Raw genomic sequence first — 27,580 nt, forward strand, 5'->3', positions numbered from 1 at the left:
TATGTTTTTTTACCAAATAATTACCTTCAACACAAATTGTTTGAATCGGTTAAGTTGAAATTTACGTATTTAATTAAGCCTGTTGCAGTATTCCTTAAGGATATGCTAGAAAGGGAAGCCAAAAACATCGATTAAAGCAGGAAAACCCGCTTTTTTGTGTTTTTTTACCAAATAATTACCTTCAACACAAATTGTTTGAATCGGTTAAGTTGAAATTTACGTATTTGCTTAAGCCTGTTGCAGTATTCCTTAAGGATATGCTAGAAAGGGAAGCCAAAATAATCAATTAAAGCAGGAAAACCCGCTTTTTTGTGTTTTTTTTTACCAAATAATTACCTTCAACACAAATTGTTTGAATCTGTTAAGTTGAAATTTACGTATTTTCTTAAGCCTGTTGCAGTATTTCTTAAGGATATGCTAGAAAGGGAAGCCAAAAACATAAATTAAAGCAGGAAAACCCGCTTTTTGTGTTTTTTTTTACCAAATAATTACCTTCAACACAAATTGTTTGAATTGGTTAAGTTGAAATTTACGTATTTGCTTAAGCCTGTTGCAGTATTCCTTAAGGATATGCTAGAAAGGGAAGCCAAAATTATCAATTAAAGCAGGAAAACCCGCTTTTTTGTGTTTTTTTTACCAAATAATTACCTTCAACACAAATTGTTTGAATCGGTTAAGTTGAAATTTACGTATTTTCTTAAGCCTGTTGCAGTATTCCTTAAGGATATGCTAGAAAGGGAAGCCAAAAACATCAATTAAAGCAGGAAAACCCGCTTTTTTGTGTTTTTTTTACCAAATAATTACCTTCAACACAAATTGTTTGAATCGGTTAAGTTGAAATTTACGTATTTGCTTAAGCCTGTTGCAGTATTCCTTAAGGATATGCTAGAAAGGGAAGCCAAAAACATCAATTAAAGCAGAAAAACCCGCTTTTTTATGTTTTTTTTACCAAATAATTACCTTCAACACAAATTGTTTGAATCGGTTAAGTTGAAATTTACGTATTTAATTAAGCCTGTTGCAGTATTCCTTAAGGATATGCTAGAAAGGGAAGCCAAAAACATCGATTAAAGCAGGAAAACCCGCTTTTTTGTGTGTTTTTTACCAAATAATTACCTTCAACACAAATTGTTTGAATCGGTTAAGTTGAAATTTACGTATTTGCTTAAGCCTGTTGCAGTATTCCTTAAGGATATGCTAGAAAGGGAAGCCAAAATTATCAATTAAAGCAGGAAAACCCGCTTTTTTGTGTTTTTTTTTACCAAATAATTACCTTCAACACAAATTGTTTGAATCGGTTAAGTTGAAATTTACGTATTTACTTAAGCCTGTTTCAGTATTCCTTAAGGATATGCTAGAAAGGGAAGCCAAAAACATCAATTAAAGCAGGAAAACCCGCTTTTTTGTGTTTTTTTTTCCAAATAATTACCTTCAACACAAGTTGTTTGAATCGGTTAAGTTGAAATTTACGTATTTACTTAAGCCTGTTGCAGTATTCCTTAAGGATATGCTAGAAAGGGAAGCCAAAAACATCAATTAAAGCAGGAAAACCCGCTTTTTTGTGTTTTTTTTTACCAAATAATTACCTTCAACACAATTTGTTTGAATCGGTTAAATTGAAATTTACGTATTTGCTTAAGCCTGTTGCAGTATTCCTTAAGGATATGCTAGAAAGGGAAGCCAAAAACATCAATTAAAGCAGGAAAACCCGCTTTTTTGTGTTTTTTTTAGCAAATAATTACCTTCAACACAAATTGTTTGAATCGGTTAAGTTGAAATTTACGTATTTGCTTAAGCCTGTTGCAGTATTTCTTAAGGATATGCTAGAAAGGGAAGCCAAAAACATCAATTAAAGCAGGAAAACCCGCTTTTTTGTGTTTTTTTTACCAAATAATTACCTTCAACACAAATTGTTTGAATCGGTTAAGTTGAAATTTACGTATTTACTTAAGCCTGTTGCAGTATTCCTTAAGGATATGCTAGAAAGGGAAGCCAAAAACATCAATTAAAGCAGGAAAACCCGGTTTTTTGTGTTTTTTTTTACCAAATAATTACCTTCAACACAAATTGTTTGAATTGGTTAAGTTGAAATTTACGTATTTGCTTAAGCCTGTTGCAGTATTCCTTAAGGATATGCTAGAAAGGGAAGCCAAAATTATCAATTAAAGCAGGAAAACCCGCTTTTTTGTGTTTTTTTTACCAAATAATTACCTTCAACACAAATTGTTTGAATCGGTTAAGTTGAAATTTCCGTATTTACTTAAGCCTGTTGCAGTATTCCTTAAGGATATGCTAGAAAGGGAAGCCAAAAACATCAATTAAAGCAGGAAAACCCGCTTTTTTGTGTTTTTTTTACCAAATAATTACCTTCAACACAAATTGTTTGAATCGGTTAAGTTGAAATTTACGTATTTGCTTAAGCCTGTTGCAGTATTCCTTAAGGATATGCTAGAAAGGGAAGCCAAAAACATCAATTAAAGCAGAAAAACCCGCTTTTTTCTGTTTTTTTACCAAATAATTACCTTCAACACAAATTGTTTGAATCGGTTAAGTTTAAATTTACGTATTTAATTAAGCCTGTTTGCAGTATTCCTTAAGGATATGCTAGAAAGGGAATCCAAAAACATCAATTAAAGCAGGAAAACCCGCTTTTTTGTGTTTTTTTTACCAAATAATTACCTTCAACACAAATTGTTTGAATCGGTTCAGTTGAAATTTACGTATTTGCTTAAGCCTGTTGCAGTATTCCTTAAGGATATGCTAGAAAGGGAAGCCAAAAACATCAATTAAAGCAGGAAAACCCGCTTTTTTGTGTTTTTTTTACCAAATAATTACCTTCAACACAAGTTGTTTGAATCGGTTAAGTTGAAATTTACGTATTTGCTTAAGCCTGTTGCAGTATTCCTTAAGGATATGCTAGAAAGGGAAGCCAAAAACATAAATTAAAGCAGGAGAACCCGCTTTTTTGTGTTTTTTTTTACCAAATAATTACCTTCAACACAAATTGTTTGAATTGGTTAAATTGAAATTTACGTATTTGCTTAAGCCTGTTGCAGTATTCCTTAAGGATATGCTAGAAAGGGAAGCCAAAAACATCAATTAAAGCAGGAAAACCCGCTTTTTTGTGTTTTTTTAGCAAATAATTACCTTCAACACAAATTGTTTGAATCGGTTAAGTTGAAATTTACGTATTTGCTTAAGCCTGTTGCAGTATTTCTTAAGGATATGCTAGAAAGGGAAGCCAAAAACATCAATTAAAGCAGGAAAACCCGCTTTTTTGTGTTTTTTTTACCAAATAATTACCTTCAACACAAATTGTTTGAATCGGTTAAGTTGAAATTTACGTATTTACTTAAGCCTGTTGCAGTATTTCTAAAGGATATGCTAGAAAGGGAAGCCAGAAACATCAATTAAAGCAGAAAAGCCCGCTTTTTGTGTTTTTTTTTTAACCAAATAATTACCTTTAACACATTATGAAGAAGTATAAATTACAAGAACAGTATTAAGAAGTATACAGATGTATAAACAGAAATATAAAGAACCTACTTAATTCTCCACTTACTTAATTCTCCTACATGGAATATCAAAGCACCAAGGACAGTGAAAATGAAAGCTAATTTTTTTAATTAGTTAAGCAGAAACTTGCAAAACCATATGCATCTTAAAAACAGGAAAATTACAATTCAATTCTTAACCATCTTTAATGACATAGTTTTTAGTAGTAGCAGACACCAAATTAAAAAAAAAGACAAATGGATCAAAAATCAGTACAAACCAAGACAAAAGAAACATGGCACAATAAAGCTTAAAAAGGTGCAGCTTTTCTTTGAAGGTCTAGATGTCTTTGAGGCTCAATAGATTTTTAATTTCAGAATTTTAAGAAAGATTATGAAATGTAAATCTTATGAAAGTCAAATTTAGCTATTTAGTTTTGGTTCTTTATTCTAAGCATTTTAACACTAACGAAAGCATGGCACTGGCTTAAAAACATCATAATTATAAAGGGCTAAGCTTTATCTGTCTGCCCCCCGTGGTGAAAGACCCCCGTGGGTGAAGGAAGGAGAAACATATTGTAATGAAGTTGACTATTTTCCTGCGTGAGTACTCTGAATTTATTACCTGCAGCTAAATAGGATTGGCATAGTTGAAGACGAGAAAGTGAAAGAGTGAAGCTTCGAATATATTTGGGTGGAAGAAGAGCGTGTGTTGGTCTTAGGGCGCTTTGTGCTGCAGTGAGTTGTTAGTAGTAGTAGCAACAGTTAAGCAGGAATTATGCCCATATATTAACAAGTTAACATTAACAAAATAACATTAACTCTTCCTCAACTTTTTACACGAGATCTTAAGGATAGCCCATAGGATATTTCTATAAAGTAAATTGTAGTTTTTAGGAATTGGAAGACCTGAGATGGGTTAAAGGGGTAAAAAAAAGCTTCATTTTGGTGTTCTTGGTACAGTAAAAAGCAAAATGAACAAAACGTCTTTTTATCACAAGATTCGTTTACTAGTGACAATTCAGTAAAAACTAAAAAAAAGACTTTAAAAAAAAAGTTACAGAATATGCACCTTTTCCTCGAAAGTGTTGTCTATGGTATTTAACAGACTGGTAATTTTGGATTTTAGTGGAAGAAAAACACTGTCAAATTTAGCTAATTTTCGTAATTTATTTTCACGTCTTAATGTCGCATTGCTAAAATGTGGCACTGCTCTAAATACTTCATAATATTGAAATGCCTAAAAAATCGTGGTTAAGTTGTGAATAGACCTACGAGGGGTTAAAGAGGCTAAAAATGCTTGTGGTTGTGATGTCCTTGGTACTGTAAGCAAGCAGTATGAACAAAAGAATTTTCACCACAAGATTCGTTTACTAGTGATAAATCAATAAAAACTAAAACCAAAAAATATGATAGAATACAGTTACAGAAGATGCAGCTTTCCTTTGAAAGTGTAATTTTCTATGGCATTTAACAGACTTGTGAATTTGAAATTTTATGGAAGAAAAACATTATCAAATTTAGGTCATTTCTCTTATTTATTTTAACGTTTCAACATCGCATAACGAAAATACTACCATACTCTAAATACTTGATAATTTTGAAATGCCTTAAAGGAAATCAAGGTCTTCAGTTAAGAAGACCTGCGATGGGTTAAAGGGGCTAGACATGATTTTGGTTTTAATCTTCTTGGTACTGTAAGCAAGCAATATGAACAAAAATCTTTGGGTCACAACATTCGTTTACTGGTAAACTCCCTGTTTCCCTGTGACAACATTCATATAGTCACCTTTTGCTTCATCAGCAATTTTAAAAATTCGTTTGATCATATACATTCCGACGAACCATTTTTGCCAAAATAAAGCAAAAACATAACTTACATATTAGCTATGTGTGGAGGGAGTAAATGTTTTGGAATTCTTCTAGGTTCGTGAGAGTTCATGGCGAACCTTTGTCCCAGCCGTAATATACGATCATTTAAGCGAACAATGCTTTCTCTGAGATTTTCTGGCAAGTGTATCCCACTTTGCTCAAAGTCAAACAGAAAAAGTCTAGATACGTGCTCATCAACTGAAGTCAGGGGTGCTACATCGCTTTCTTCTGTAGCCTTCCTTAAGGATGTGTATAGTCCCACATTGGTGTTTAACCTTAAAAGGAAAATAAATGACACTGCGTTATCATCAACATAAACTAGAAGAATAATATAATAATAAAAGGCATAACAAAGATATAAGCTAAGGTAATAAGGAGCATAAATTAATATTAGTAATTTACGACGACAGAGATTTCCATCGCGAACGATGGAGATCCCAGAAATCCCCAGACGTATATTCTAATCAGTTGCTACTGGTCTTAAGCTTTAACTTTGCCATTTAGCTTAGATTCTGAAAGATTTATCTGGTTTTTCTTTCGTTTGCCTTTAAAATAAAAATAGTGATATAATATCAACACTAAGCCTTCTTGGAGTCCATTTTTCGTCAGATCTCACGTGGGCTGAACCAACCCCTAAGTTAAGTGAGACCCTCTTACTCTGGGAAACTAGGAGTCATCTTAAGATGCAAAAGCCTCTTCCCTGCAGAGTCTATTTTGACAATATTCAATTCATGTATCAGACCAGTCATGGAACGTGCATGGTCCTCTCTTTGCTGGCACTCCAGCTAACCACATCACTCCTATTCAACGTGTCCGAAACCGATCAATTTGCACAGCAAGTTCTAGCAACTCTGATGCCAAACCCCTGCAGTCGATCCAGGATCGATTTGACGTGACTTCAATGTCGGTGCACTACAAATATATGTATTGCCCTCCATCTGAGGAGGTATTGAAACTCGTTCCAGATGAAATAAAAGCTTGGCTATCAACTCGCCAAAGTATAGCTCTACAGGACTACCTTGTGCAGAGCACACCCCACCAAGAATACTTAAAGACATGTTTCACTCGAACATCTGTCACCATATGGAATGGCCTCCCAGTAGGGGTAATCTCAGAAAATCCTTCTCTTGAGGCGTTCAAGAGGAGGTATAATAAACACGTTAAAAGTAAATGGAGTGGTAATTACCAGGACTAGCGGCATATCATTACTTGTGACGAAGCTGTAAAGTCTGTATAAGAAAAAAGGAAAAACAAAATGAATTAGAGTGTTGTATTGCTCTTCTTTGGCCTGTTCAAGTGTAAATCAAGGGAATTGTATGACGTGACCATAATGTTATGTCAGGATAAATGTAACAACTGAATTTGTTTGACTAGTCTATTATACCAACAATTTTCATCAACACATTCTTTCTTTTAAATACATTCTGCACAAACATACAGGAAATCAATTGGTTAAATAAATCATTTGGTCAAATAATTGGTTAATTAGTCAAATAAGTGGTCAAATTGGTTAACGTTGGTCACAACTTGTCAAATTATTGGTTAATGACCATTTTAAACTACAAATTCAGTCTCTAGTGAAGTAAAAATTCTAGTATTAGTAAAAGCTAGTTTAGTGAACAACAATGTGTTAAAAACAAACTATAGGTTTTAAGGTGTATAGGTATTTTGACAAGATTAGAGGTCACCCCAATCGCAATTAAGAGATAACTAAAACCATCTAAGAAATAAATCGCCAAGAGCCATAAATCATAGAGCCATCTGACAAATAAAAGCCATCTAAGGAATAAATCAATTTCATCTAAGAAATAAATGAGTTAAGGTTTATAGGTACAAGGTTTAAGGTTAAAAAATAAGGTGTAAATGCATTTTGATGGGGTTTAAGATCACCCCAACCGCATTAAGAGATAACTAAGGCCATCTAAGAAATATATTATTGAGAGCCATAAATCATAGAGCCATCTAAGAAATAAACAAATTTCATCTATCATAGGCAGCGCCATAGCGCTGCCTAAGTAAAGAACGATGTGGGCACAATGTATTATTTCTTTTTTTTTTCTTTTTTTTCTTATCCATACCAGGGCACTTCGTATCGAAGGAGTCGTCGTAGAAACTTCGAAAAGGGCTCATTCGATTGGAAATTGGAGTGGCTAGTGCCCTTTTTAATAGTCGAAAGTGATTGGAGGACAACTAGCCCCCCACCCACACGGCCATCATTCCCCCAAACAAATCCAATCAAAATTTTGAGATAGCCATTTTGTTCAGCGTAGTTGATTTCCAAATAGAAAATTTTATTTTGAGAAGGACACTACCCAACAACCCTCGGAGATAGGGTTGTATATGCTTCTTTGGGGGCAGATTAGGTTTTTATAGAAGACGTTGCCATAGTCACTTCACGAAAGGTACATTCGTATATAATTAGTATCGGCTTGTGCCCATTTTAATATTTGAGAGTTAGTGGAGGGCAATACTAACCCCCCCCATGCCCATCATTCCCCCACACCCCCAATCAAAATTTTGAGATAGCCATTTTGTTCAGCGTAGTTGATTTCCAGATAGAAAATGTGTTTTGAGGAGGACACTCCCCCAGAATCCTCGGGGCAAGGGTTTTAAGTTATGCCTTGGGCGCATATAAGAACGATGTTGACACTATGTATCATTTATTATTTTTTTTCCTTTAGAGCAGGGCATTTCGAATCGAAGAAATTGTCGTAGAAACTTCGGAAAGGGCTCATTCGACTTGAAATTGGAGTGGCTTGTGCCCTTTTTAATAGTCGAAAGTGATTGAAAGGCAACTAACACCCCTTCCACGCCCACTATTTCCCCAAACACATCCAATCAAAATTTTGAGATAACCATTTCGTTCAGAGTTGTTGATTTCCAGATAGAAATTATGTTTTTGAGGAGGATATTCCCCCATAGCCTTCACGGCAAGGGTTTAAAGTTATGCCCTGGGGGCATATAAGGTTTTTATAGAAGGCGTTGTCGTAGAAACTTCAATAAATGCTAATTCGATTGGAAATTCAAAGGGCTATTGCCCTTTTTAATAGTCAAAAGTGATAGGAGGGCGACTAGCACCACCCCCCACCACGCAAATCATTCTCCCAAACACATTCAATCAAAATTTTGAGATAGCCATTTTGTTCAGCGTAGTTGATTTCAGGATATAAAATATCTTTTTGAGGAGGACACTCCCCCCCAACCCTCGGGGCAATGGTTTTAAGTTATGCCCTGGGGGAATATAAGGTTTTTATAGAAGGCGTTGCCGTAGAAACTTCAAAAAAGGCTCATTCGATTGGAAATTCAAAGGGCTATTGCCCTTTTTAATAGTCAAGTGAGTGGAGGGCAACTAGAACCCCCACCCCACGCCCATCATTCCCCCAAATACATCCGATCAAAATTTTGAGATAGCCATTTTGTTCAGCACAGTTGATTTCCAAACAGAAAATATGATTTTGAGGAGGACACTCTCCCACAACCCTCGGGGCTAGGGTTTTAAGTTATGCCCTGGGGGCATATAAGGTTTTTATAGAAAGCGCTGTCGCAGAAACTTCAAAAAAGGCTCATTGGATTGGAAGTTCAAGGGGCTAGTGCCCTTTTTAATATTCGAAAGTGATTGGAGGGCAACTCGCCCCCCCGCACGCCCCTCAGTCCCACCAAAAAATTCAATAAAAAATTTTCGATAGCCTTTTTGTTAAGCATAGTTGATTTCCAGATAGCAAATATGTTTTTGAGGAGGAAACTCCCCCCCAACCCTCAGGGCAAGGGTTTTAAGTTATGCCCTGGGGGCAAATAAGAACAATGTTGGCATAATGTATCATTTATTTTCTTTTCCTTTAGAGTAGGGCACTTCGTATCGAAGAAGTTGTCGTAGAAACTTCGACAAGGGCTCATTCAATTGGAAATTGGAGTGGCTTGTGCCCTTTTTAATTGTCGAAAGTGATTGGAATGCAACTAACACCCCTTCCACGTCCATCATTCTCCCAAACAAGTCCAATTAAAATTTTGAGATATCCATTTTGTTCACCATAGTTTATTTCCAGATAGAAATTACTTTTTGGAGGACACTCCCTCACAACCTTCAGGGGAAGGATTGTAAGTTTTGCCCAGGGGGCATATAAGGTTTTTATAGCAGTCGTTGTCGTAGAAACTTCAAAAAAGGCTCATTCGATTGGAAATTCAAAGGGCTAGTGCCCTTTTTAATAGTCGAAAGTGATTGGAGGGCAACTAACCCCCCTCTCACGCCCACTATTTCCCCAAACACATCCAATAAAAATTTTGAGACAGCCATTTTATTCAACGTAGTTTTAAGTTCTGTAAATTACGTCTTTGAGGATGACAACCCCCTCAGAGCCCTCAGGACAAGGGTTGTAAGTTATGCCCTGGGGGCATATATAGTTTTTGTAGAACGCGTTGTCGTAGAAACTTCAAAAATGCCTCATTCGATTAGAAATTGAAATGACTAGTGCCCTTTTTAATAGTTTAAAGTGATAGGAAGGGAACTATCACCACTTCCACGCCCATCATGATCCCAAACCCATCCCATAAAAATTTTCAGATATCCGTTTTGTTCCACGCAGTTTAAAGTTCAGAAAATTATACATTTGAGCAGGACACTCCCCCCCAAAGTCTTCAGGGCAAGGGTTATAAGTTATACCCTGAGGGCATATAAGTTTTTTATTGAAATCTTTGTCGTAGAAACTTGAAAAAGGGCAAATTCGATTAGAAATTCAAAGATCTAGTGCCCTTTTTAATAGTCGAAAGTGATTTGAGGGCAATTATCCCCCCTCTCTCGCCCAATTTTCCCCAAACACATCTAATCTTTTGTTCAGTGTTTTTTATTCCTTGATGTAAATTATGATCTAGAAGAGGACACTCCCCCACAGCCCTCAGGGTAAGGGTTGTAAGTTTTGCCTTTGTGAGATATAAAGTTTTTATTGAACATGTTGTGGTGAAAACTTCAAAAAGGGCTCGTACGAATAGAAATTCAAAGGGCTAGTGCCCTTTTTAATAGTCGAAAGTGATTGGAGAGCAAATAACGCCCCTACCACGCCCACCATTTCCCCAAACATATCCAATCAAAATTTTAGTTAGCCATTTTGTTCCACGCAGTTTAAAGTTCAGGAAATTATACCTTTCAGCATATACCTTATGCCCTGGGGGCATATAAGGTTTTTATTGAAATCTTTGTTGTGGAAACTTGAAAAAGGGCTTATTCGATTGGAATTCAAAGAGCTAGTGCCCTTTTTAATAGTCGAAAGTAATTTGAGGGCAACTAGGCCCCCTCTCAAGCCCACTTTTTCCCCAAACACATCCAATCAAAATTTTTAGATAGCCATTTTATTCAACGCAGTTGAAAGTTTTGGAAATTAGGTCTTGAAGGATGACAACCCATCCCCCACAACCCTCAGGGCAAGGGTTGTACGTTATGCCCTGGGAGCATGTACGGTTTTTATAGAAAGCGATGTTGTAAAAACATCAAAAAGGACCCATTCAATTGAAAATTGAAAGGGATAGTGCTCTTTTTGATAGTCAAAAGTGAATGGAGGGCAACTAACCCCCCTCTCATGCCCACAATTTCCCCAACCACATTCAATCAAAAGTTTGAGATATACATTTTGTTCAACGTAGTCAAAAGTTCTTGAAATTAGGTCTTTTAAGATGATAACCCCATCAGAGCCCTCAGTGCAAGGGTTGTAAGTTATGCACTGGGGCATACAAGGTTTATATGGAAAGTTGTTGTAGAAATTTCAAAAGAGGCTCATTTGATTGGAAATTGTCCTTTTTAATAGTCGAAATCGAGTGGAGAGTAATTAACCCCCCTCTTACACCCACCATTTCCCCAAACACATTCAGTCAAAGTTTACAGATAGCCATTTTCTTCAACGTAGTTAAAAGTTCTGGAAATTATGTATTTAAGGATGACAAACCCCCCAAAGTCCCCAGGGCAAAGGTTGTAAGTTATGCACTGGGGGCATATAAGGTGTTTATACGAAGTGTTGTCGTAGAAACTAAAAAGGGCTCATTCGATTGGAAATCGAAAGGCCTAGTGCCCTTTTTAATTGTCAAAAGTGATTGGAAGGCTTGACATTTTTATAGTAAAGATCGAAGTGGGTGTAATGTATTATTTCTGTTGTTGTTGTTGTTGTTGTTTAGACCAGGGCACTTTGATCGAAGGAGTTGTCGTAGGAACTTCGAAAAGGGCTCATTTAATTGAAAATAGAAAGGGTTGATGCCCTTTTTAATAGTCGAAAATGATTAGAGGGAAACCAATCCCCCTCCCATTTGACTTAATGTTTAAAAACTAAATGTTGCCATAAGATTAGATCAAAATGCACTGTGTTAATGCTAATTCCCAATATGGCATCTCAGCAGTATCCCAAGAACGACTGAGGGTATTATGTTCAAACTTTCGGGGCTGCTTCTGCTCTTAATACATAATCAAAATAGCGCAAGTGTATCCAAGCTATCAAAGAAAGTAAAAAGATTTTTTTACGAATAATATCAAGTTTTCCATTTCAGGTCAACTAGAGGAGGTATGAAACTAAATTAAACACTACTATTTGTGTCCAGATTTTTAAGAGGGTGTATGTTAAAAATTGCTGAAAATTTTTCTCCAGCATACAAGTAGCAGGCCAAACTATAAATTCTTAAAAAAAAAAAAAAGATTTAAAGTTTTATTTTCTTTTTCTCTGAAAAGACTATGTCAATATAAAACGAACAGAAATTAATTAAAAAAAACTTTTTCCACAAAATAAGTTTTTCAAAGAAAAGTACAGAACTCCATTAAACAAAAAATGAGCAAAAATAAAATCAAATAATCTACCAAGCATGAAACTACCATAAATCAGCATCGATAAATAAATGAAACCCAAACGAACATAAATTACAATAAATAACCGAGTCAAACTCAAAACGAGCAAAAATTAACATAATTTGGACTCAAAACCCCTATGCCTTCCCAAGGCCAGAGCCTAATTTGCACTTTACTGAGAAAATATAAATGGTTTTACTTTTATAACATTAATAAATCAAATAATATTAACATTTTGGTTACTAAATATCAGTGTATGTATATTAAACTGACAATGCACAGTCATCTCTTGGGTGCTCGGTATGGGCAAATAGTTTTATAAGTAAGTACAAAAGGATGCAAATAATTCGAAGTAAAGCAATGAGAGTATTCAGTGAGTTGCACCAGTGTGAAAATAATGGTGTATGGTGTTCTGGTACACTGGTGCTTGGCATAAAAAGCTTAATCAGTTTTTATGTTTTAGCGTTTAAATAACCTGTCCCCTGAGTACTTCTGGAATGTTTTTTCCCAGAATTCTGCTAACCATAATTATGATACAAGAAACGTTGATTATCTGGTTCATGATATCTGACATTCAACGAGCTAGGTTTCGCTATTGGAAAGAATGCTGTATCAGTGTGGAATGGTCTCCCGGATAGTATTAGAGTGGATAGTAACTTAATTTTGTCTAAAAGAAAGTCAAAGGATTATTGTATTAAAAAACCTGGTTAAAATTTGTGGGTTTTCGGGACGGGGCGGGGGGGAGGTTGGTAAGTTGTGATGAGAAAAAAATTTCAAACCTTTTTTTGAAGATTAATTGCTTCTTCTTTTTTGTGGAAAAAATAAACAAATTACTTTTTGTGTTATTATTTATTGAATATTTTTTATGCTAAAAGATGGTTAGAAGACAAGAGCCAGCAACAGGAATTTTTTCTTTTATATGGCTCTTGAGTTTTTTTATATAATTCATTGTGTTGTATTTTTTGATGAAGTAATCATAAATATCTTTCTATCTAATATATATCAAAGAAATAGATCAACGACAGCCATAATCATAGAGCCATCTAAGAAATGAATGGATAGTAAGCACAAAGAAAAGTATGTAAATACATAGCCCAGCTTGAAATTTTACACAATCATATGATACTTTTTGCATTACTGAACGGTCTTACCTCTCAACTAAAGCATTAATATTAATGCACGCATTCTCTGCAGCTTCTGAAAATTTTCTATCAGGATGAGCAATCCGAACAAATTCAGCTAAATCTGCTACTTGACAGAGGGTATCAGAAAGCTCGTCAAAGACTTCAACCATTTTTCTTTGCCGTCCATTATCGACTGATTCTACAACCAAATCATCAGTATCAGATTTTACTCTTTCTTCAAGAGCAATAAATCCCTCAGAAGATGCTAATTCTGGAATGCCAAAAAGCCCCTAGAATAGTTCCACTTCATTAATCTATTATTAATTCAAAAACAACAAATATTACTAGTTTAAAGTTCTTTTTTTTCTGATCTTTCCATGAACTTGGTGTGAAAAAGGCAACAGAGATTGTAACATTTATTATTATATTAATGAGGAAATGGCATGATTCCAGGCTCAGTATGACGTTGTCCATTCATTTACAGATCTTTTTGAGAAGACCATCAACATCACAAAAACAACAGCCACACCCCAGTAATGTAAACCTGATTCTGATGTAAATCCAGCCTCCACTTTGAAGATGATAACATAGGGCAGATCAAAGAAATAACTTAAATTATAAGCTTAGTCATTTCTGACAATGACCACTTCAAATACATTTCTTACATGCAAACTTCAATTTAAAGCTCTGATGCTCATCTGGAGGACCAAAGACTTATCAACAATGTTTAAACTAAGGCAATTAAAATCACGCATCTCTACCACTATTTATGTCTGTGAATCTTGGACTCTTAAACAGATGACCCACACCATCTCACTGCCTTTCAAACAAAATAACTATGAAGTGTTGCTGGTATCTCTTTTCATCCCAGAATCTCCAATACTAAGCTTCTGCAAAGTCTCAAGGTCAAACGTGCCATCCTAAACAGACTAAAACTGCAAAACCTGGATGACTAGGACCACAAAACGTGTAGAAAGCACTTTTCCCTTCAAAGATAGTATTTGAAGGCTATGTACACGGTTGTCACCCTGGAGACCCCCTCCCCCCCAAGGAGATGGAAAGATAATTTTGTATTGCTTAACATGTATCTTCTCTCTCTGGCAAACGATAGTTCACATAGGAATCACGTCAACAAACTGATGGAAGAAGAGACTGAAAAAAAAAACAACTTTCAAGACAGTTGAGACTTTAGTCGTCATATAAACCAATGGTTAGGTTGTTTTACAAATACCTTCACAGCCATGCATGTAGCCAGAATACATAATTAAGTGACTGGTAGCAAATGAACAAGATATATCTTCATTGGTTATGGATTGAATCCTCTGAAATATAAGGCATGTCTAACAAGGAGCAACATATTGTGCATAAAAGACAAAAAAAGTCAGTAATTTAAATCAAGAATCTTAGACAAAAATAGACAAAAAAGTAATCCCTGTACTGATAACTTTTTCCTTTTAAGCAATTTATATTCTAACCACAACAGATAGCAACTTCTGATGAAAAGCTTTGAAGACTTCTCCTTCCAAGAGACATCGCCTCGGATTTCTTAAAGAGTTCTCCACCAGCTTCATACTTAAAAAAAGAATTCTGTGTTTTTTTTTTACCACTAATGGCTTTAAATATAATGTACAAAACAAAACTCGATGAGAAGCAATTATTTCCTCTCTGCCAGCAATTTACTGGTAGAGAACCAGTCGCAGGGAGGCATCAAATGAGGCTATTTCAGACCCATAGACCAAACAACACTATTCCTTCTTCTTTCTCTTCATTTCCTTTTTTTGGTTTTTCTAGGAATTCTTCTTCAGGACCACTACTTCGGAGCACATCCAATTCCTTTAAATTTTTAATTGCCAGTCTGTGAAATTTTTCTTTCAATGGAGGTTGGCAAAGGTGTCTCTACAATCAAACTAATATTGGAGAAACTTTAAATTTTGGACTAGGGATTTCAGCTTGTAGTTTTCGCATGTTTTTGCTGTATATTCACAGAGAAGGTGTTATAATGTTTCTTCAGTCAATCTGGAGAGCCTAGAATTTTGATTACTGTCTGGTTTCTATCTGAATTCTTCTTGTCTCAGTATTACTGCTAAGGTTTCTATTTGAAATCCACCCAATTGTATTTGAACTTTTTGATTACTGGCAACAGACCTGGCGATGGCTTTTGACATAACTGGCAATTTTTAATTGCACCTCAAATTGTGATTAAATGTTTTAGGGCAAGTTGGGGGTTATTAGACTTTGCTGTTTCTACAGCAATAATGTCCACTTTTTCATTATAGTTCATTATAGTTTCATATAGTTCATTCATATTTTTCATCATAGGCTGAATATGCCCTTTAGCTCTTTGCATGCCCTTTGGATGCCCTTTGCCTTTAGCTCTCTTATTACATAATATATTGCTTTTGGTAACCTAAAGTCAAAATTTAATGATGCTATTTCTTCTGAAAACTGAGCTTTATTAATAACAATGTGTTTAGCTTGAATATTTTGGCCATAAACACCATATATTGGATATATTTCTCTTCTTTCAAACTTTTTCATGTGTTTGAAAATATCCTGGGCCTATTCTAATTTTAATATTTTCACTGCAACCACCGTCTTTACTAATAATTAATTAAAAAAAAACTTTCCGAAAAAGAAGTTTTTCAAAGAAAAGTAAAGGCCATTGTAAACTTAAGATCAGTAGACACAAATACCTGTTAAAGTTCAAATTCAAAACGACCATAAATTACTATTAAAGAATAAATGAAACCCAAAATGAACAGAAATTAAATAAACAATCATAGCAAAAACATACAACAAGTAATAATACAAATGAATAAATAAATCTTAAAGCGAGTAATGCTTAAGCTGAATATGAAATTAAATTGAATTATTTATTAATTTACATTAGTATCTATTGTATATTTGTTTGCATTGACTGTTTATTTAATTTCTGTTCGTTTGGGTTTCATTTATACTTCAAAAGCAAAATATTTTTTTTCGTTTTAACCTTGATTTGCATATTAAATTCAAGCATTACTCTCCACAACCTATGCTATTACTCTCCAACCCTATGCTTTCAAAAAGCCAGAATATAATTTGTACTTTACTGAAAAAAATTCAAATGAATTTACTGCAAAAAATGTGCATTGTCAGTTTAATATACATATGCTGATATTTATTACTTAAAATCTTAATTAATTTTTGTTTTCTTAAAGTTATAATTGAAAACATTTAAAAGAATTTTTTTTCAGTAAAGTACAAACTGTATTCTGGCTTATAGAAAGCATAGGGTTTAGAACTCTACTCAGATTAATTTCTGCTTGTTTTGAGTTTGACTTATTTTAATTTCTGTTTGTTTTGGGTTTCATTTATTTATTGATACTGATTTGTGGCAGTTGTATGCTTGGTAGATCATTTGATTCTATTTTTGTTCATTTTTGGTTTAATGGAGTTCTTTACTTTTTGAAAAACTTATTTTGTCCAAAAGTTTTTTTGATTAATTTCTGTTAATTTTATATTGACATAGTCTTTTTCAGGGAGAAAGACTGAGCCTCTTCTGAAGTTAAACAACCATCCCCTCCATAAAAACCTTTAATACCCCCTGGCAGGGGCGTCACTTGGGGGTGGCAAGGGGGGGGGCAGTTGCCCCGCCCAATAATGCGGAGAAAAAATATTATACATCCCTAGCCCTTTGACTATCCAGATATGGACCCCTCTTGCCCCCCCCCCATAAAAAATCTGGGGAGTCGCTCCTGCCCCCTGGGCATAACTTACAAACCTTGCCCCTAATCTCTGGGGTTTGTTTCAACCCTAAAAAACCTTGTTATATGATATTTAGACTATTTTAAATAGGATGGCTATCTCAAAATTTCTATTAAATGCATTTTGGGACAATATGACGTGTGTGTAGGGGTGAGAGGGCAGCTGCCCTCTGATCACTTTAACTCTTAAAATGAGCGCTAGAGTGTCTGATTACCAATCCAGTGAGTCCCCTTTGAAGTGTATATGACCACACTTTCTATAAAAACCCTATATGTCCCCAGGGAACAACTTCCAACCCTTGCCCTGAGGGCTGGGGCGATTTGTTATCCTCAAAGGCATAATTTCCAGACCTTTCTGATAGGTTTAAAAAACGGCTATATCAAAATTTTGATTGGAAGTGTTTGGGGAAATGATAGGCATGGAGGGAGACATTTGCCCTGTGATCACTTTCGACTAATAAATTAGGCACTATTCCTCTCAATTTCCAATCGAATGAGCCCTTTTCGAAGCTTCTACGACAAAATTTTCTATAAAAACATTATATGCCCAAAGGACATAACTTACGACCCTTGTCCTGAGGGCTATGGGGGGAGGGTTGTCATCCTCGAAGACATAATTTCAAGTCCTTTCAACTACGTTGAACAAAATGGCCATATCAAAATATCGATCGGAATTTTTTTGGGAAATAATGGGGGTTGGGGGGGGGATTCTCCCTCTGATTACTTTCAACTATTAAAGAGGGCAATAGCCGTCTCAATTTCCAATCAAAAGAGCCCTTTTTGAAGTTATTACAACAACACTTTCTATATGATATTATATGTCCCCAGGGGATAACTTACAACCTTAGCTCTGAGGGCTGTTGGGGGTTGTCATTCTCAAAAACATAATTTCCAGACCTTTCAACTACATTCAACAAAATTACTATATCAAAATCTTGATTAGAAATGTTTGGGAAAATGATGGGTATTGGGGGGGGGGGTCTGATTACTTTCGACTATTAAATCAATTTCCAGTCAAAAGAGCCCTTTTTGAAGTTTTTATGACAACGCTTAATATATGACATTACATGCCCCCAGGACATAACTTACAGCCTTAGGGATGTGGGGGGTTGTCATCCTCAAAGACATAATTTCCAGAACTTTCAACTACGTTGAAAAAAATGCCTATCTTGAAATTTTGATTGTATGTGTTTGGGAAAATGGTGGGCGTGAGAGGGGGGTTAGTTGCCCTGCAATTACTTTTGACTATTAAAAAGGCCACTAGCCATTTCAATTTCCAATGGAATGAGTTCTTTTTGAAGTTTCTGTGACAATGTTCTCTATAGAAACCTTATATTCCCCCAGGGCATAACTTACTACCCTTGCGCTGGGGACTGTGGGGGGTTGCCATCCTTAAGAACCTAGTTTCGAAAGATTTCAACCATTTTGCATAACATGGCTATCTAAAAATTCTGATTGTATTTGTTTGGAGAAAAGGTGGGTATGAGAGGGGGGTTAGTTGCCCTCCAGTCACTTTTTCGATTAAAAAGGGCACTAGCCCTTTGAATTTCCAATTGAATGCGCCCTTTTTCAAGTTTCTATGATAAAGCTTTCAATCACAACCTTATATGCCCCTAGGGTATAACTTATAACTCTTACCTTGAGGGCTCTGAGGGGGTTATCATCCTCAAAGAAGACTTAATTTCCAGAACTTTCAATTACATTGAACAAAACGGGTATCTCAAAATTTTGATTGGATGTGTTTGGATAAATGGTGGGCATGGAAGGGGTGTTAGTTGCCTTCCAATTTCTTTTGACAATTAAAAAGGACACTAGCCACTCCAATTACTGATTGAATGACCCCTTTTCAAAGTTTCTACAACAACTCCTTTGATACAAAGTGCCCTGGTCTAGAAAACAAAAAATAAATAATACATTGTGCCAACATTGTTCTTTACTTAGGAAACGCAATTGCACTGATTATGAGAGGTGTTTAGATAAAACAGTGTAAGGACCAAAGCATCTGGGACCTCTAGAATTACTTTTTCAATACACTTTCCTGCAGTGTTTGACTGTTTTTCATCTTCTCACAGGGGACTATGGGCATTAAAATCACCACACAAAGTTGTTTTTTTTTTTGCCTGGTTAGCTGCTCATGTAAGACATCAAAAATTGGATTTCTTCCATTGGGATTATAAAAAGAACATATTTTAAGGTGGTCACCATTTTCTAGGTGAAAATGACCTCAAACACATCTACATTGCGATTATATGGTTTACTTGGCACTGCAGAGTGAGATAGATTATTTTTAACAAGTACAGCAACCCCTCCACCCTTGCAGTTAGAAGACCTATCTTTTCTATATATTTTAAAACCAGGAATGATAATCTTTTTTAGCTGATGCATATTTGCTCAGGCATTATTTGTGCTTAGGCAATTTGTTAAATCTAGAAGCTTAGTCAAGTTTAAGGAAATCACATTCCACTCTTAAAAAGTGAACTAGAACTTTCAATTTCAAATCAAATGAGTCCTCTCCAAAGTTTATATAAACATCCCTTCCATAAGAACCGTATATCCCCCCAGAGCATTACTTGCAATGCCTGCCCCGGGCCCTGAGCAGTTGCAACAAAACAGGAGTTTTTCTTATCTAACCTTTGAACTATTCTTAACAAAATTGCTATCTCAAAATTTTTATCCCATGAGTTTGGGGAAAAAATGGTGTGTGTGGGGGGCTAGTTGCCCTTGGATCTCTTTTGACTCTTAAAATGTGAGCTAGAACTTTCAATTTCCAATCAAATGAGCCACCTCTGAAATTCCCTTTCATAAGAACAATATATGCCTCCAGGACAACAATTACAATGCCTACCCCCTGGACAACACTGTTGTCCCCTCCAATCTCTTTGACTCTTAAAAAGTGAACAAGAAGTTTCAATTTTCAATCAAATGAGCCCTCTCTGAAGTTTACACAAGTATTCCTTTCATAAGAACCATATATGCCCCCAGGGCATAACTTACAATGCCTACCCCTGGGCCCTGAGGGGTTGTGTTGACCCAGAGTTTTTGTTATATGATCTTTGAACAATTTTTAACAAAATAGCTATCTCAAAATTTTATTGAATGCATTTGGGAAAAAAGAGCATGGGGGGGGGCTAGTTGCCCTCTGATCACTTTTGACTCTTAAAAACAGCACTAGAAATCTCAATTTCCAATCAAATGAGCCCCCTCCAAAGTTTATGCAACAACCCCTTCCATATGAAGTGCCTCTAGGAAAAAAATATAATAAAACATTGGAGTCATATGGCCTTTACTATAGGCAATAATATAGTGTTGTCTCTGATATACATTTAGCTTGAGCCTAAGCTAAATGTTAAATAACACAGAATCTTAAAGTTAGAACAAAGTGTCTAAGTTGTAGTTGGACTTAATCTTGAACAGACTTAATCTAAGACAAGTGTTGAGAAACAGAATAATTTTATTTAAATAGATTTAGGCTGCAGTGCAAAAATTTTTCAAACTTTAAATGTTCAAAAAACAAGTTTTTCCAAGATTGTAGACAGCCAATTCTAACTAACCTAGTCTTAACTATCTGCTAATCTCAGCTATCTAGATCTATACCCTTTATGTCCAGAGCATGTTGTCCACATTAAGGAAAGACACATTTAATCAAGATACTTGTCAGAGATTGGGCATAATCTAGGACCATTACAGGGGGGGAGGGCATTAAAAGTAAGCATGATATTTGGAAAGAACATAAAATAAAAATCAAACTGTAGCCTGGCCTATTAATCTTATTTCATTTAGATGTTTCTTTTAGAAGAGCAATAATTCTAGACTGTTACCCTAGAACTTTGCCACAATATTAAACAAAGGATGAAATGGTATTAAGTTACTCTTTTGTTGGGTAAAATTCTACTTTAGCTACTTTTGGCTATCTTGGGAAGGGGTTAGGTTAGGAAAATGAAACTTTCAGGGATGGTTCTAAAGGCTAAAGTATGTCCTGGGAAGTATTTTGAAGTACTTACCTTCACTCCTTCTCTCTCTAGAGGGTCCTGACTTTTGATGACCTTTAAAAATATGTGTTTTATAAAACAAAACCTAGCAAAATAGATCTTCTGCTTAAATTAAGTGCAACAAAATTGTTTTCAGCTTCACAACTTTGATCAATCCCAATTTATAAGGTTTTAAAGATATCCAAATACATTTCCTAAATTAAAAAAAAACACAATGATATGGCTTAAAATTCTACTCAAGTAATAGAAATTCCATTTTTAGAACTAAAGCCAGTGAAAAAGAAACTGATAAATCAAACATAAGTTAAAACGTTGTTTTGTCAAAATTTCAATACGTATAGACCCATAAGCTGTAATCCAGGGGGGGGATTACCTGGACTAATTGCCACTTTGAATACTATATAATAGAAATCTCAAAACAAAAATATAAATAATAAGGCAGCATTATTCAGCCAGGAGGGGGCTGGCACCCCCTCATGCCCCCTCCCCCCATGTGGGTGCCCATGTATAGACCTGTCATGAAGGCAAATTTCAGGACCCTCTAGAGGGTGAAGGAGTGGAGGTAAGTGCTTCAAAATACCTTTCTTGACATACTTTAGCCTTTAGACCTATCCCTGAAAGTTTCATTTTCCTAACTTAACCCCTTTTCAAGATAGCCAAAAGTAGCTAAAATAGAATTTTAACTTTTGTGGTAAATATTTACCAAATCATATTATTGAGTTAGGAATAAAGTGAATACACCATTTGATGCCTTTTTTGGTAAAGTTCTACCAAATCATATTATTGACTTAAGCATAAAGTGAATATACCACTTGATGCCTTTTTTTATGCTGATTACAAATATAGTAATCATTTCTATCGGAAGTGAATTTCAGTCCCCCTCCCCTATATATGCGGATTCAGGGTATATATTTCTACAATCTAACCTAACACTGAATTGGCATATATAAGGGGGGGGGGCTGAAATTCATTTCTAACAGAAATGATTATTATATTCATAATCAGCATAAAAAAGGCATCAAATTGTGTATTCACTTTATTCCTAACTCAATAATATGATTTGGTAGAACTTTACACCTTTTTTATGCTGATTACAAATATATTAATCATTTCTATTGGAAATGAATTTCAGCCCCCCCTTAACCTAACCCCCACCCCTATATGTGCAAATATATATCCTGAATTGACATACGTAGGGAGGGGGGCTAAAATTCATTACTGATAGAAATGATTGTTATAGGCTATTTGTAATCAGCATAAAAAAAGGCATAAAATGGTATATTCACTTTAGTTGTTACTCAATAATATGATTTGGTAAATATTTACCCCTTTTGTACTTATTCTAGATACCTCAGAAATAAAATGGAGTAAAAATAGTATGCCCTGACCTTTGACTGTTTTGGATTGACAGCAGGAATCCTTGAAAGTTTTCCATTGAATGTTGATGCTAGATTACCAAAATTTCTTCTAGAGCTCACGATTTGAAGCAACCTTTCCCAGTGTCCTAACTTGGCCAACTTCATTATGAAATAAATTCAATTAGGCCTGTTTCAAACAATTCTGAGATCTTATTAAGCTTTTCTGCTGAAGTTCGGATTCCAGCATTTATATTTTTTAAAATTGCGTTTCTTGCCAAATCGCTAAAACTTTTCGGAGTTTTCATACTCAAATATTTCCAAAGTCATGGCTCGCTCGCCGTTTTCTGGAAAGCTGGGAGAAGAAAGCCATGTACACTAGCTAAAATTACAAAAAAAAATCCTCATTCGTTATACTATAATACTCTATAAAAAACTAAATCTGAGTTTAACCTCCATAGGATTACTGTTTTGAAATCACCGATGGAATCTCGACATTTGATCATTTCTTACAGTTCTTGGTACACCCCCGCCTTTTTTTAAAATTATTATTTAATAAAATTTTTGGAAAATGAAACAACCTGTAGTCAATAGTGATTTCTGAAATGTTAACCTATGTATTGACATTTTTTCTTGCCATGCCATGATCTGTTGAGTCTATCTGGATAAGTCACATCTAGTTTACCTTGATCAGTGAAAATTGGATTCTTCAGTGGCTCACTAAAGCTGCTTCTATAGTGATTATTATTGATGAAAGGAGGAAAAATTGAACTTTCAGAATATATTATTAACCCCATTGATATTGATTGTTTCCAGAAAAAATCCTTGGTGAAAGTTGGACACTTACCTCAATTCCTTTGCCGCCATCTTTCGAGCGAATTCCTTGCCAGCAGCGTTGCCTTGATCTCATGATGCCACCGGAAAAACCGCTACTAAACGGTCAAAAACAGTAACGCCCGAAAAAGCCTCTGACAGATGTGCAGTAGATGGCTGTGCATTAGATAAAGGGTCTAAAGCCATTCAGTGCGATTAATGTGACGAGTGGCCTTGTGCCGAGTGCCTCTCGATGTCAAACGTGGAATATGGCATTTTTACCAAAATGAACCTTAGACTGGCAATTACTTGGGTGTGCCCCATATGTAAGGCCGGTAGTGCCAAATAAAGTGTTCAAGATGTTCTAAAAACAGCATTGAATGAGCACCTAGACGAAATGCGGGACATGTTTGGCTCACTCAAACAGGACATGAGCGCGTCCTTGGACTCCGTTAAAGCCAAAATTCCAGATCTCGAGGAGAGTGTCAAGACAAAAGTGTCTGTATCTGAAGCCGCGGACATAGCGGGTCGTGTTGTCGCTGAGAAATTAGAAACCGATGTTCGTAAAATTGTCAGACAGGAACAAGACAGATACAACAGACACCTGAACCTTATTAGGTATGGCATACCGCCTCAAGCAGACGATGGACAATTCATACGAAAATTCCAAAAAATGAGTTCAAGGTCGATTTGGACAGCATCACGAACATTTGACGCTTACCAAAAGCTCAAAACTCCGTAGATTCTAGAACCCCTGCCGCTGCCAGGCCTGATCCCATATTGTTTTTTATTAGTTCAAATAAGCAGAAAGCGGACATCCTGAAGCTCTCCCGCGCCAAAAAAGGCCACATAGCTTTTTACGCAGATATCTCCAACGAGGACCGCCATAAAAGAAAGGTACTAGTGGATGAGATAAAAAGACGTGCTGTTGCGGGCGAGCGGAACCTAGGAATTAGAAACGGGGTTATTGTTGTAAAAAACGGGGCACCTTCGGGATTCCCAGTCCCTGTGCAATCACAACAGATGGAGCACTAAATCTGGAACAGGCTCATGTAAATAGTGTAAATAGGGAGAAAGAGAGCTTTGGAAGTTCAGGGACTCAGCAAGTTATGAAAGCGCAGAATCACTGGAATAGACCAATAATGTTTTTCTAAGTGCTAATTCGGACAGTAAAAGCGAAATCATTTCCGAAAATAAAACACCTGAAACAGAAATTTCTGGTATTGGCAACAGTGCTACAAAGATAAACAAATCCGAAAAAGAATTTCGTGTGCTTTACACAAATTCTGATACTCTTGCCCCAAAACATACTGAACTGAAAGCCTTTTGTTTTGATCTTAATGTGGACATTATTTGTGTTTGTGACATTTACCCAAAAAACTCAGTGCACAAGCTGAAGGAATCTCACATTCAAATCCCTGGATTCAACTTGGATAGCAATTTGGGTAACTCTGAATGTCGTAGAGGAGTAGCAAAATACTGCAGAACTGGACTGAAAGCTAAGACTGTGAGATACCCTCTTATTAATTCCACTAGTAGTTGGGTTGAAAATATTTGTTTGAAACTCCATACTGGATCTGAATCATTTATGATAGGTGTAACTTACCGAACTGCATCAGCCGCTGTTCAATTTATTTCACATATATCCATATCTAGGAGACTTTTCTAGGAAATTGCTTTTCTAGGACTTTTCTTTAACGCGAAAGTAGGGAACGACCGATCGTTTTCCCTCTGAGGTTTTCGGAGAGCATGGCATGGGCCAGCGAAACGAAAACGGAGAACTACTTATCGACTTCGCGCTCCTTAACGACCTAGTAATCGGAAGTACCCTATTTTCTCATTGGGATGTACACAAATATTCTTGGATATCTCCTGATGGCCACACCTGAAATCAGATTGACCATTGTCTTTGGAGCAGGAAGTGGAGATCAAGCCTACTTAATATAAGGGGATATAGAGGAGCTGACGTTGGCTCAGATCATAATCTGATGGAAGCAAAAATCTACCTCAAATTGAAAAGAAATAGAAAAGCAAATACGTTTCCCTTAAACCCAGTCTTTAACTCGGAGAAACTGAGGGTGAGGGAGTTAAACCAAGCCTTTAAACTAGAGATGCGGAATAGATTTGAAGCCTTGTCTTTACTAGATGATGCTGATAGCAATCAATACTGGGAAAGCATAAAGTTCTGCTTTCACAATGCCGCGAAAGCCACCATTGGGTACCGCAAGAGCCCAAAAGACCAGTGGCTATCTGACCAAACATGGGAACTCATTGGGACAAGGAAAAAAGTAAAAGCATCACTTATCCAAAGACAAACCCCCGACCAACAGATCCTCAGAAACGATGAATACAGAGCCGTGGATTAAGAGGTAAAGAAGAGTGCCAGAAAACACGAGAGAAACCTGCTGGACCGAAAAGCAGTGCAGGCAGAAGAGGTGGTGGAGAGAGGTGATTCAAGAGCCATCTATAAAATCACTAATGAGATTATTGGAAAGAAATCCTCTATTCAACATGGACCAGTAATAGACCCATAGGGCATCCTAATAACACAGGAGTCTGACGTAAACGAAGTTTGGGCCAGTCACTTCGAGAAGCTGTTGAATAGACCTCCACCAGAGGATTCCAGCAAAAACACTGTTTTCCTTAGATATCAGCACGTATCTGCCGTCATCCACTGAAATTATAGCTGCAGCAAAGAAGCTGAAAAAAAGGAAGTCGCCTGGCGAAGACAGAATATCCGTGAAAATGATCAAAGCGACTGTTATGATCTGCATCAAGTTCTGGACAGTGTTGTTCGCAGTAATCTGGACGACTGCCAAAATACCTTCAGATTGGAAACGCAGCACGCTTGTGAGGATCTTTAAGAAACGTGATACGTCCTTCTCAGGCAACTGGCGAGGAATCTGCATGCTTTCCATACCTAGCAAATTGCTGACGCACATTTTACTGCAGAGAATCTGCACGCAGCTCGACAGAAACCTTCACGACGAACAACATGGATTTAGACCGAACCGTTCATGTGCAGACGTGATATTTACCCTACGGCTACTGACGGAAGAAAGCAGAGAATGGCGCACCAAAATCTATATGATATTCATCGATTTTGAGAAGGCATTTGACTCATTAGACCGCCAAAGTCTGTGGAAGATCCTACTGCATTACGGAATCCCTGAAAAGATAGTTTCACTGATTGTTGCGTTTTATGAAGATAGCGAGTGCTGTGTAAAGACACCAGATGGCCAAACCCGTTTCTTCCGCATTATGTCAGGAGTTAAGCAAGGTTGCGTCTTGTCACCGCTACTTTTCGTAATTGTCATTGATTACATGCTGCGAAGTACAAGCACAGACGGAATCCAGCTGAATCCCGAATCACGCCTCAGTGATGTAGACTTCGCTGACGACATCGCCGTCCTAGAATCATGCAAGAAAAGACTCCAAGAACTCCTTGACAAAGTGAGGGAGAGAGGCGGCCATGTCGGCCTAAAAATAAGTAATGATAAGAAAAATGCCTGGCTACCACAGATTCACCCCTGAGCATCACTTGTGGAGACCAACACATAGAGCAAGTCGTCCATTTCAAATACTTGGAAAGTATAATAGAAAGTACCGGATCGACCACAAAAGAAGTGCTCACAAGAATCGGCCAAGCCAATGGGGCCTTCAATAGATTACGGAAAGTATGGCGGTCCCAAAGCTTCTCTATACAGCTAAAGTTATGACTCTTCAATAGCAATGTTATGCCAGTGCTGCTTTACGCTGCCAAACCTGGCACCTGAACCAGGAACAAGAGCAAAGAATACTTGCTTTTGAAAACACATGTCTCAGAAGAATTTTCAACATCCATTGGCAGCAGAGAATAACAAACCAATCCATCCGCGACAACACGGGCCAGCCTCTTTTGACATATATCATAAGAGTTCACCAATGGAGATACCTTGGCCACGTATTATTTATGGAAAATCTCCGACTACCTAATGCAGCGCTCCATTGGCAGCCACTGGATTCACGCAGCAGAGGCAGATCCAGAGACACCTCACGTCGAACGTACCAGACAGATCTCCATAACCTCCACACATCAATCCAACCTCAGTGGGAGGATATACTGGCAGCAGCAAACCTGCGGGAAGATTGGCGGCTCCTTCTTGATGCCCTGGGTGCCTCTGGTGGCACAGGCGGATCTAAGGTCTAAGGTAATCCATATCTGACCTTGTGTCCAGAATGAGTTCCAATGAGCACTCAACTGTCTTTATGTTTGGAGATTTTAATATGCCTGATGTTGATTGGGTTGAAGGAATAGGATACCCCTCTGAAAGTAGCCCATCCTGTGTCACAACAAATTCCTTTTCTGACAACCTACTGATACAGATTGGAGACCA

General features: G+C 36.6%; 1 protein-coding gene across 1 annotated transcript in view; it reads right to left on the bottom strand.

The window, feature by feature from the left end:
• The window catches only part of LOC148940547 (mitochondrial intermediate peptidase), a 122,069-nt gene extending 99,417 nt beyond the window's left edge, over positions 1-22,652 (bottom strand). The window contains exons 1-3 of the mRNA XM_089105697.1: positions 22,425-22,652; positions 13,332-13,594; positions 5,375-5,641 (exon numbers count right to left, since the gene is read on the bottom strand). Of these exons, the coding sequence (XP_088961823.1) occupies positions 5,375-5,641; positions 13,332-13,594; positions 22,425-22,559 (665 nt within the window). The 5' untranslated portion in view covers positions 22,560-22,652. The remainder of the gene's footprint in view (positions 1-5,374; positions 5,642-13,331; positions 13,595-22,424) is intronic.
• Between the last annotated feature and the right edge of the window lie 4,928 nt (positions 22,653-27,580).

Source organism: Artemia sp. Qi Xiang Cuo, chromosome 19 (assembly GCF_049724085.1).
Source record: "Artemia sp. Qi Xiang Cuo chromosome 19, ASM4972408v1, whole genome shotgun sequence".
NCBI classification, from domain to species: Eukaryota; Metazoa; Arthropoda; class Branchiopoda; order Anostraca; family Artemiidae; genus Artemia; species Artemia sp. Qi Xiang Cuo.